The following is a 12,284-nucleotide window of genomic DNA, read 5'->3' as shown; positions in this document are numbered from 1 at the left end:
ACTCATGGTAATGTAATTAATTCATCCCGCTTGATTATTTTTTGTTAGGGCTTTCTGTGATTTGTGATTTTTTTAGTTTATATTGTTTTATTGTTGTTTAGAAGTAATTATGTGAATATTTGTTTATTTGTACTCATTTCATCATCCTAGTAAAGAAGATGCTGTGATAATAAATTTCGTACAAGGTTCGCAATATGTGTATGATTATATGACTCTATTTTGAATTTTTTTTGTAAAATGTTTAAGTATGATATTTGCTATACGTTAACTTTGCAGCGGAGTCGATGAGAATGCTAAGTGTTAACTTTCTGGATGATCCTCTCCCGTCTTCTGGTTTTCGCGTCATTTATCTATATTTAAAATTGGTTTGGTTAAGTTATTTATAATATCTAAACATCATCCTAATATTTTCATATTTCTTGTTGGAAAAAGGCTCGGTTCATAGATATGTTTCGTGGTGTGTGCTTCACATTTACATGGTACAAGTCCTTTTGTCCATCTGCTGTCACTCGATTAAACAAAATCTATACTTTGATTGTAATCGTGTGTTTATAATATTTCTATGTTGTATGTATCAGTTTCGATAATGTGATTATAATACTGATATTTTGTCTATAAAACCAGCTTGATGATGGAAGCTACCACAAGGCTGACTTGATGATGGAAGCTACCACGAGGCTGACTTGATGGAGGTATTTAGTAGTGGCAGTGATAAGGAGTACTGGTTGATTGTTTAAAACATTTACAAGGGAGATAATTATATAGATGATTAGGTAAAAATTTGCTGAACCGGTAAGTTTTGTACTCCAGTGGTACTAGCTAAAATAGTTATCAATATTTATCTATTTTTTTGATTATTTTCGAATTTTAACGACTGTATTTTTAGATAATATTTTTTTGTGAATAAATTTCTGAAATAATTTTTTTATAAATTCAGTCAAATAAATATTTTATTGAAAGATACATAATATTCTGATTAATTAAAACAAGACATATTTTATTCTAATTAATTAAATTTTATTCAATTTGTAAGGATTAATTTATATTTAATAATAGATTTGAGATGGTGGAGGAAAGGATTCGATGGTGTTTTATATTATTGCAGAACATAGATAGTGGAAATTGTAATTGATGTAATAATATTTTATATTATTAAATATTATTATTTTAGAATGTATAGAAATGAGAGAAACACCCGAAAATAGAACTTATATAAAAATGAATCAAACTAAGTATAAAATAAGTAACCTAAACAATTATAATACATAGTATAACGTAATTAATAATTTAAAACGAAGAAATCGGAAATGGAAAGAAAATATAGTGATTTGTGTCAAATCCCCCTTTCATTGGCGGGAATAATGGAAATTGCTGCCTTAAATTACTCACAATACATGGAAACAATACGAGACACACGCACAATGTGTGCAGCATAATATTTTGTCCCACTATAATCCAAGGCGCCCCTCCTCTCACTTGGAATAATTGGAAACTAGCATGAATACATCAACTGTGAGTGAATATACGTGTTTTGTCAATCACATATTTTACTCTCTCGTTTCAAATTAGATGTCCACTTTCAAAAAATAACACAGTTTAAGAAAAATGGTTGTTCACAAATTAATTGCATTAAACGAGTATAATATGTGATGTGAGATTGATCTAGAAAATATAAATAAAAGATATGTGGAGGAGAAGTGACCTAGTAAATATGATTTTGCATTGAAAGTTGAAGTGGACAAGTAATTTGAAACAAAAAAATTTCTTGAAAGTGGACATGTAAATTGAAACGGAGGGTACATTTATTTATTATGTAATGATAGATGATACTCCCTCCATCCCAAATTAGATGAGCTCGTTGACTTCGGACACGCATTTTAAGATCCATTGACCGCATAGCTACATTACTTACTCTCAAAATTTTATTTTTGCAAATAAAAATTTAAATATGAAATTTTCGTTTGTAAAAGAAAAATTGAAAAAACAAATTTCAGAACTAGACGGTCAATGCACCTTAGGTTACGTGCCCAAAATCAACTACCTCATCTAATTTGGGATGGAGGGAGTAGGTATAATGTATAAATGAGAAATCAGAATTGATGGATTAACTTATTATTTTAATTTTATAATTTTTATAATAATTATATTTTCTGATTAAATTCGTCTGTAATCAGTAAATTGATAAAAAAAATTAAAATTTAATTAAGAATTTTAAATAAGTAAGAGATCTTTAAAACAGGCGCACAAGTGTATATTCTTTTAAATAAGTAACGATGCTCCTCCCTTCTGTATATTCTTTTTTCTGAACATTCCCATTATTTATTTCTTCTGAACATACTCATATAAAAGTCTTAAAATTCATACAGCAAATCTTCTCATACAAGGTTTATCAGTTTATGCTTATGTCTCTCTGACAAAAAGGTGGCCTGTCTCTCTCTTCATCTTCTATGCTTGCTTGTTTGGTCAGTCTCTCTCTCTCTCTCTCTCTCTCTCTCTCTCTCTCAGTCTCTCTCTAAAATTCAATTCTTGTATGAATTAGAAAGGTTACCCATCACGCTATTCATGCCAACTTTTAAGTTTATTACTATAACTGTGGGTTTCAAACTGTACCCTTTTTGTCTAACACTTGATAAGTTGCTATTCCACCTCTTTTGGGGTTTTCTAAAGGTTTGAGCTTCTTTTTAGTTGGGGATTAAATGTGCAGCTAGAGAGTAAATTCTAAGCAAAGTTTCAGGAGATAATACAATGCCCCATTCTTGTTTTAAACTGCACTATCTTTACCTCTGGGCTTAACTATCATCCTCTAGTTTTAAGTTGGTTAAATTTTGAGTTGTGGGTAGTTTTGAATGCCTCAGGTATTCTTGATTTTGTGATTTGAATCATGGGTTTTTGTAGAGATTTTTGGAATTTTGGTTTTTTGATCTTTTTTTTTTTGACTTGAATTGTAGGGTTGTTGGGTATGAATTGAAGAAAGGTGGTTGAGATTGTAGATGAAGTGTCTGTGAGGTTGTACTGGCTATTGGGCAGGTGTTTCTTTGCGAAAGTATAGATGGATCGTAGGAGCTGGCTGTGGAGGAGGAAGTCATCCGATAAAAGTCTGGGTGAAACCGAAAGCTCTGGATCGATATCTTCACATTCTGAAAGATTTTCTGATGAACAGGTTGGTTGGTTCATTTCTCGCTGTCTCCTTGTTGATTCCTTTTGTTCTATTCTCTGTGATTGCCTTGACTTTTCGAACCTTGAAACATGTTTTCTTGTCCCGAATTTGTTTTGTGTACAATATTATAATCTGTTTCCCTATTCACATTATGTCCTTATTCTGCTAATTTACATTTGGAGAATAATGTGAAGTTTTTCTTCATAAATAGAGCAACCCCTCAATCAAACAATGTAAATATACACTATCTGATTTTTACTTAATGAAAACAAAGACATTTGTCTAAGAGCGAAAGGGTAATCTGTAAGAATAAGATATTTGTATTGAAAAAATTAATTTCACGGCTAAGATTTGCTGCAGAAGAGATTCTCATATGTGTTTGTTTGTTTCTTAATAATACTTATGTGTCCAAGTTCAGGCCATGTGATTAGAGATCAATTTTTTAATGTGGTGCAGAATATATTCTAAGATATGGGCTCTTATGTCTCAACTTTCTTAGCAACATATACAGCCTTGATAATGACCATAGTGATTTATCAGTGAATTATTGTGAATTGTGACTGCACAGAATATTTTCTAATCACCGGGCTTATATGTCTCAACTTTTTTAGCAACAAGTGTAGCCTTAATAATTACTGTAATGATTGATCAGTGTAATTATTGTGAATGTCTAATTCCACACGCACATAATAATTATTCATATCCACTCGGTTGAATATATTGATTCAGGAAAACATCTCTATAGAAATGTATAATGACACTATTATATATCAACTAAAACTATATTTATGCAATATATAGTGGCTAGTGAGGTCACTTAAAAACATGCTACTTAAGATCCTACTTTAGTCCATGAACATATTGAAGCTTATTTTAGTTCTGTAACAAATTGCAGCTTCAATCTGACAGTCTCTATAATCTTATAGAAGTAATCGGAACAAACAAGTGGGGATTAGGTTTGAGGTAATAATTATCAAGAAATATGCACTGTCATGCTTGGATGGCTCTTTGCCTTTCTTCTCTTTCAAATGCTGGGTCATATATGTCTTGCAAGAAAGTGTGACAGGTCTTAATTGAATGGAAATATATTGATTATTGTATAAAATTCTTGCAATCATTCATGTCAAATCATGATATGAACCCCCTCCCATTCTTTTGATAGATGTCAATATGTCATTATATGTAATTGGTAGAGCTACTTTGCATGATATCCAGATCAAATGATCAATGGCCCTGTGTTTGTCCTGAAATTTGGTTTGGTTACCTTAGTCACAATGGATTCATGTTGTGTGGTTATACATTATTGTTGTAGTGGGACCACAAGGGGACTCTCCTTTGTTCTCAAGCATATGGTTTAGGCATCATTTTGTTCCTTATCCTAAACCCAGTATTCATGATTATGCGCACAATTATGTTAGTCAAGTTAATGTTCTCTTCCTGATCACTTAAATGTTGGTAACTTGCTTTCCGACATAGATTGGTCCTCCGCTCTTGTTTTTAGCATCATTTAACTGGGTATGACTTTCTCCAGTTTCTTTACTGCCAGATGACCAGCCAGTTATGATATAGCAGACGAAGAGAAAAGGGAACATATAATAAATGGTTTTCTTTGACTATGTGTGATTCAATATTTTCAATGCTCCATGTTCCTTTTTTGTTTGTACACCCACCTGTTTGTCCATTTATATCTTAGCGGGTTGAAATGGTAGACACCTCGAGAAGTAACCTAGATTTTAAACTTTCCATCCTCTATAATCTTGGCCAAGCATTTTAGCCAAAGAAGATTGATTTCTGTTCACATGTACAAATTGTACCATGCAATCTTCCTCAGCTTGTTAGGCTTCCAGACTCAGTTAAAAACTTTACTTTTCCTATTATTAGATGTCCCAGATTTGGTACTATTAGGTCCAGATTTTTTTTGGTAGAATGTAGTAGTGGCAGAACCTTTTGGTTCTCAAGGTATTGCGGTTCACCACTAAATATGACTCAATATGTAAACATATAAGATCTATATTGTAAACCTACAAGTAAGATCTATATTGTAAACCTAGGAAGTTACGTTTCCTACCAGCTTGCTGGCATTTGACCAACTAGGCACAAGCCCATCTACTGTTCCATTTTACCGATAGATGTTTTCTAGACCCTCACAGCCTTGAATATCTATCTCAGGAAAGAGCACAAACATTTGATACAGACATTGTCAACTCGGCAGTATATGTATATCCAAGCACTCGTCTATGTCACAACTCTATGTTTTCTGCACCATATGCATAATGCCCTCAATCACTGTAAGCTTTTTGATACAGTGGTAGCTCAAGAGGTTTGTCAGCAGCATGATCTTTGTAAGCAAACATCAACATGATGTAGTTGGTTCATTGCTCATGTTTCTTTATATTTACGAAAATTATCCTAGTTTTTTCAAGTTTTTTCCCCCAGCTGATCATGATTTCCAGTTATCTATACTTATGTGCACCCGCTACCAAAATTTCAGCAATTCACAGAAGTAACCTACTGAAGAAAATCCCTTAATATACACATATTTAGAAGTTTTATAGTTGATTTTTTATATACACTCCGTTTGAATCTCTCTAAGTCACTAACAATAACTTTCACCTTGTGTACAATATCTGGCTGGAATCATGTTGCTTTTGCTGCACAATTGTTATTCTTTTGAGTATTTATCCCCTCCAGATAGCAACAGTCAAAGAGAGACCTGATTAATTGTATACAGAATAAGGATTGGTGTATTAATGACTTTAGCATAACATGTCTCCTCATTTCGACATCAAATGGGTGGAACTTAAATAATAATCATTTTTGGAACAATCAAAGATTATGAAATATATTTTCCTAAAATATTCCACAGCCTCTAATTTGATAAATTTACATCTGAATATGAAGGTTGTATATGTTTCTTGTTTAGGTACAAGTGAGGATGTTTTGTTTGATGAAACCTCATCATAATGTCTACATCATTATTGAGGGTTTCTAGTTGTACTGAAGTAAGTTTGATGTATTAGCTTGTGTATCAACTCATCTTGGTGCTTTGAGATATAGTTTCATGTACATTGTTGTAGAGAAATTAACTTAACACCAGCACTCTCTCTTAATCTCTATATAAATCATTATTGAACATTATTGGCCGTCTAGTTATTGAGGTTGGCTCTGCTGATTACATCGTAAAGTTCTTCGTGTCTTGTGTTCTTAAAAATGGTTCTATGTTCTCAGCAGAATCTGATGAGTTTTAGTTTGTTGTAATAGGCCTACTCAAATCAGAATGTTCATTCACCTGAAGTCACATCAAAAGCTATAACCCCTGATGAAGAACATGATGATAGCGTGAAGACTTTAAGAGAGAAACTAGCTACAGCACTTCAAAACATTAGTGCAAAGGATGATTTGGTAAAGCAGCACTCTAAAGTTGCTGAGGAAGCAGTCTCAGGTAACAACTATATTTTCCCTGTTCGAATCTCTTATGCAAACTGATTAAAGCTTGACTGCTTTGTTTGTGTGTGTGTACACGCGCGCGCGCGTGTGTGTGTTTGAATGCATGTGTAAAATAAAGTTAATTACTTGCGAAACTATTATAAGTTTGTTTCAGTAGACGGCAGCTCATGTAATAAATAAAGAAACATGCTTGAGGACCAATTAATTAGTCAGAGATGGTATTGCATATAATTTAAAACTCTCAACCATTAAGCATTTTCTGTCTTTAGGTTAGATCTGGGATATTTCAGATTGTATATACAATATATTGTACTTGTAAAATTTTGAGTGGGCTTATAGAAAATATTTCTATTTCAGCTAGATGCTTAGAGATTAAATTGTGATCCCTAGTTGCTAACTAAAAATGACAACTGTTTGCTGTTCTAAAATTAGGATGGGAGAAAGCTGAGAACGAAGTGTTTTCTTTAAAGCAACAACTTGAGTCTTTAACTCGGAAAAGTTCATCATTTGAAGATCGAGCCATCCATCTTGACGTGGCACTTAAGGAATGCATGAGACAGCTCCGCCAAGAAAGGGAAGAGCAAGAGCAAAAGATCCAAGAAGCTATTAACAAGAACAAAATAGAATGGGACTCTACAAAATCTGAACTTCAGGAACAGCTCGTTCATCTTCAGTCTCAACTTAAATCTGCAAAAAGTGAGGCTGTCACCTTCTTACATGTTGATCTTCGCTCTAAGCTCAGAGCTGCAGAAAATGAGATCTCATCCCTTAAACAAGAGCTCTTTTCCAGAGCAGAGGAGCTAGAACTTAGGACCATTGAGAGGGACTTGAGTACTGAAGCTGCTGAATCAGCTAGCAGACAAAATCTGGAAAATGTAAAGAAGGTGGCTAAGCTTGAAACCGAGTGCCGTAGACTCAAAGCAATGGCTCGTAAAGTATCTTCTTCTAATGATCAGAGGTCTGTTACTGAATCCTCTGTTTATGTGGAATCTTTGACAGACAGCCAGTCTGATATCGGAGAGAGGCTCTCATTTGTTGAAAGTAATACACGTAAGGTTAGTGAATTGGAGCCAAATCCCTCCGACTCCTCGTCGTTATTAGAGTTGACTAATTCCAAAAATGTGAAAGCAATTGGAAAAAACTGTGAGACCCCTTCACTTGATATTAGTATCATGGATGACTTTCTTGAGATGGAAAGGTTTGTGGCATTACCTGATACCCATAATGAAAGCTTGCATGAGTCGAGACCTATTACAGCTCACACAAATGGAGAGGATATCACTATAATAAGTGAGCTTGCTATCATGAGAAATCGGAACACTGAATTGGAAGAGAAGTTAGTGAAGATGGAAGCAGATAAAAATGAACTTGAGGAATCTTTGACCAAGTACCAAGACCATATTAGGACGTTAAGAGAGTGTCTAGAGGAAGCGGAGATGAAATTGATGAAGATGGAAACAGATAAGAATGCGTTGGAGACATCTTTGACTGAGCACAAAGATCAGCTCGTGACAGTAGTGAATCATTTAGAAGCAGCAGAGAAGAAGTTAATGGGGATGGAAAAAGACAAACACAAGTTAGAGACATCTTTGACTAAGCACCAAGATCAGCTTAAAAAAGTACAAGATCGATTAGAAAGAGCAGAGATGAAGTTTGTGGAGATGGAAAGAGAAAAGCACGAGTTGGAGACCTCTTTAGCTAAGCACCAAGATCAGCTTGGGACAGTAAGAGGTCGTTTAAAAGAAGAGGAGACGAAGTTGGTGGAGTTGCAGGATCAATTATTCACAGCAAATGAAGCAAGACAAGCTGTCGAGGCAGAACTTCATGGTACCAATCTAAAGAAAGAAGTAGCAGAGTCACGACTTAAAGATGTTGACAATGAATTGAAAACCATGAGTGCCAGAATTTCCAGCTTAGAGGAAGAAGTTCAAAAGGAAAGGTCAGTTTCTGAAGAAACTATTTCTAATTGTCGGAAACTGGAACAAGAAATTTCAAGATTGCAACATAAAAGTGAACTACAAAGAGCTTCAAGTCCACACAGAAGAAACTTGAAACAGAATCAGGTCAGTTTGCTCGGTATTCTTAGTTAATTTCTGTTATAGTTCCAACTGTTAGCCTTAAACAGATATATGTTAAATTGTGACAGGATAAAGAGTTAGCAGTTGCTGCCTATAAGTTTTCCGAGTGCCAAAAAACAATTGCTTCTCTTGGTAGGCAGTTGAAATCTCTTGCAACACTAGAAGATTTCTTAATTGAGTCAGACGAATCAAGCATGATTACTGGAGCAACCACAGCCACCTGAAAATGTTTTTCAGCCAGTTTCTCCGATCTGACTTGATTTCTGCTGTGAAGAACTTCTGTTCTAGAATTTTTGGTGTCGGTTGTTGATCGTGCAAGTTCTCCAGGGAAAGAGTATAGAATATTATCATCTGTCATGAAACAAGATATACACCCTCTGCATGGATACAATATTTCATGCCAGTACACATGTCTCCCGCATCAGCAGAACGAGGGACGTAGTCATACAGTATATTTTGCAGTATACGATGCAAGAAGACATGTAAACCAGGTACAGAGGAAACTACAATTACTATTACAAGAAAAATATAAGTATCAGGTTTCACCTTGGAACTTTGTAAAGGCTCTAAATCCAAACCTGATAGCAGCAGCTATGCTTAAACCTTATGTGAACCACACTGTGACAGCAAATTGGATATACAACAGAAAGTTTGAGTTCATTTAAATTAAATTCGTTCGAATCCATAATAAATTGAAATATACCGGGAATCGCTTTCCGGTCCGAGTATATTTCATTTTTTGTTGATTTTTTTTTTTTTATGAGAAATTCATTGAATGTGTTCAATCTGATTTGGTTGACCATAATCATGCATAATTTGATTCTTCAAAAATATAAATAAAAGCCGGACTGTCGATTACCGGGCTCGAGTTTAATTTTTATTTATTAAATAAAAGTCGGAGTTTTTCGATTATCAGGCTCGAGTTTAATCTATCTGATAACTTTTTCTTATTAGATATAGCTAAATCCGCAGAATTCATCGAAACATATTTTTCAACTTCAATTTGAACTATTTTAATATGAACTTGGACGTTACAAAACGAGTCGAGTTTAAATTAACCGAGCCGAGCTACTCGACTTTCATTACTACTATGGGAAACCAGACTCAACTCTGCTCCTATTGAAATTGTCAGGTATCCCAAAAAAATTTCTTAAATTTTTTTATTTTTTCTCAAATGATGTTGACGATAAACCCATGTTACTGTAGGGTTCTGTGAAATCACCAAATTTAAACTGTAGATTCATGTTACTTCCAATATAATTTCACTGTTTTCTAGTCCATATTTTTAAATTTAGTTTTTTTTACCTCTGGTTGTGTTACGAAGCTAAGGAACTGCAGACACATCAATCCAATTCTATAGAAATGCAGAAGTTAGGACACACCATTCCAATTCTATAAACATGCAGAAAATATATGCTAGCCAAATACAATATCATAAGTATGACTTGAAAATTTGAACACTCAAAAGGAGGGTGTTTCCGCGAAGTCCACCATAAGTTTAAACTAGCTAAACTGAAATTGTTCTTTGTTTGATTCTCTTTGCCTCCTCCATGTGAGCTTCTTGATACTTCCATCCTCCAAGCTAAATACACCCGTATCAACTCCAGTCTCGTTGCTAATTGAAGAAATATGATCCGTGAAATAAATAGAATTCCCTTGACAACCTTGAATATCCAAAACCGAAAGAGACAGAGAATGATCACCACCAAGAAACAAACTACGATCTCCCAGAGAATCCACTTTCACCCATCGTTTGTCATCAAAATTATACGTAAAAACATCAAAGTACCTAGTTGCATGAACCTGCTGACCATTTTCATGAAGAGTACCTGTAATCCTTGTAACAAGAAGAATATCAACCCCCGATTCTACCAAATAAAGTATAATATTATTAATGGCCCAAGGACGCCAGAAAATTTTTCTTGGAGGAATGCTACGAGTCATCTTGCTAAAACAAGGTGAACAATTGGTTGTCGAATTGAACTTGGACGTCGATTGAATATATCCATATTTTCTGATACATGATTCTTCAAGGGAAGAGAACGACCAAGACATCGACGGGTCCTCGATCCACTTGTTGTTTTCGGGATGATAACTATCCTGCATTAACAATCTGACTTTATTATACATTAGGAAAATGACTCCAAATTTGCCTCCGGAATGAATGGGATCTGATGTGAGAAGAGTTCGATAATTTTTTCTGATAATCCTATAATCTGGAAGAGTATCGGTAGGAATAACAATCTTCCTCGCTACAAAACAAAAGGGGTTGAAGATAAATACAGAAGATCGGTATTCTTCATCCACAACATGTAATATCAACCAGCCTTTTGAACATCCAATACAATAAATATTTAAATCCCCCCACAAGTTGTTGAACTCGTGGTATAGTTTCTGACGAGCAAGGTTGAGAAAACAACATCCCCTGTTGTCTGTTGTTGACCAGATCATATATGGAGGCTGTGAAGAAGGATTAGAGATATGCCAGAAATTCAAAACAGCTATTTTCCATGAACGACATACGTGTTTGAAGCGAATAATGTCAAAACAAGTCATCCTCTTTATAACAGACTCCAAAATATCAGTATGAAGATTGGACCAATCTGGTGAAGGAGCAGAAAACTTCAGACGTTTGCTTGGAATAGTGTAGAAGGGTTTCATGCTTGGGTTTATAATTGTATCAATATGCAACTACACACCACGAAAGACTTCTAAAATAAACTCATCGGTTTGGCAGGGAATCTTTGTTACTTGAAAGATACGAGAACCAAGTTTCGGCTCTGCTAATCCTACACTCAATTCGGAATCGTTTCCCTCCTCCGGTTTGGGGAGCCCAAGTACCAAAAATTTGTGTAACTCGTCAGTCATTTGACCTATAAATTTAAAAAATATAACTAGAAGCATAAAAATTTGTGAAACTTCAATTCAAGCAATCAGCAAAAAATACTCCAAAAAGTACTATGTCACACAAAGTCACAAACCATAAGAAATCACAACATCAGTGACATTCATATATCTACATGCCCCCTATTCATAAAAATCAAATCTTTATCTTTTCTATCATCAAAATCAAACAAATCAGATACAAAACAAAACTTTATTCAACTTGGGGAGTTAAGAATCATAAAAATCAAAACTTTACACATCAAAACTTTATCTTTACAATTAAAAAGTAAAAGTTTATCAAGTAATGAAAAATAAACATAAGATCATAGAAATACCTGAAGAGAAAGCAGTGATTTGATTTAGGGCGTGGAGGGGCGATTGAAAAGGTTCGAAAGCCACGAGCTTTACAACTTTGCTGAACTCTTTGAGGTCGCTCACGCAGTTCCGAACAGCGTCACTAATCTTTCCGGTGTCTTCTGATTCAAATTCATGGCAGAGAAACAGAGAAAACCCTGAAGCCGCCTGGTGGAGCAAATACAACACCATCTTAGCTGAGAATTGAGAGAGAATCTCGCCGAGAAACGACCGCAAACTTCTAAAGTACAATTCAATTAAAATCGTAAAATATTTTTAAAGACGTGTATTTGAACTCAGATTTTTTCTCTCAAAAGAAAATTCAAATTTTAAAAATTTTATAATCTTGAGAGGGTCAATCG

The 12,284-nt window shown here is 34.5% G+C and overlaps 2 protein-coding genes across 3 annotated transcripts; one reads left to right on the top strand and one right to left on the bottom strand.

Annotated features, from left to right (window-relative positions):
- Positions 1–2,302: 2,302 nt before the first annotated feature.
- LOC108203075 (filament-like plant protein 3) lies at positions 2,303–9,342 on the top strand. Of its 2 annotated transcripts, none has more exons than XM_017371793.2 (5): positions 2,303–2,462; positions 2,949–3,160; positions 6,419–6,599; positions 7,037–8,667; positions 8,751–9,342. In XM_017371793.2, exons 2-5 carry the CDS (start codon positions 3,050–3,052, stop codon positions 8,904–8,906), a joined length of 2,079 nt encoding a protein of 692 aa, XP_017227282.1. In that variant the 5' UTR covers positions 2,303–2,462; positions 2,949–3,049; the 3' UTR covers positions 8,907–9,342. The 2 variants fall into 2 exon arrangements, with proteins under 2 accessions (XP_017227282.1, XP_017227284.1); XM_017371795.2 differs by lacking the exon at positions 2,303–2,462 and adding an exon at positions 2,500–2,855.
- Positions 9,343–10,019: 677 nt separating this feature from the next.
- On the bottom strand, positions 10,020–12,284 carry LOC108200774 (uncharacterized). Its single transcript, XM_017369025.2, has 2 exons — positions 11,904–12,284; positions 10,020–11,555 (listed from the first exon to the last, which is right to left on the bottom strand). Exon 2 carries the CDS (start codon positions 11,341–11,343, stop codon positions 10,186–10,188), a length of 1,158 nt encoding a protein of 385 aa, XP_017224514.1. The 5' UTR covers positions 11,344–11,555; positions 11,904–12,284; the 3' UTR covers positions 10,020–10,185.

The sequence above is a fragment of the Daucus carota genome, chromosome 9, assembly GCF_001625215.2.
Source record: "Daucus carota subsp. sativus chromosome 9, DH1 v3.0, whole genome shotgun sequence".
Lineage (NCBI taxonomy): Eukaryota > Viridiplantae > Streptophyta > Magnoliopsida > Apiales > Apiaceae > Daucus > Daucus carota.
The sequence above is the reverse complement of the archived record's forward strand: the minus strand, read 5'-3'. Positions and strand labels throughout refer to the sequence as shown.

Coding starts and splice junctions, on each gene's coding strand:
- LOC108203075 (XM_017371793.2), top strand. CDS start 3,050: ATGGATCGTAGGAGCTGGCTGTGGAGGAGGAAGTCATCCGATAAAAGT. Junction 3,161..6,418: donor AAAGATTTTCTGATGAACAG/GTTGGTTGGTTC, acceptor TTGTTGTAATAG/GCCTACTCAAATCAGAATGT. Junction 6,600..7,036: donor TGCTGAGGAAGCAGTCTCAG/GTAACAACTATA, acceptor TTCTAAAATTAG/GATGGGAGAAAGCTGAGAAC.
- LOC108200774 (XM_017369025.2), bottom strand. CDS start 11,343: ATGAAACCCTTCTACACTATTCCAAGCAAACGTCTGAAGTTTTCTGCT.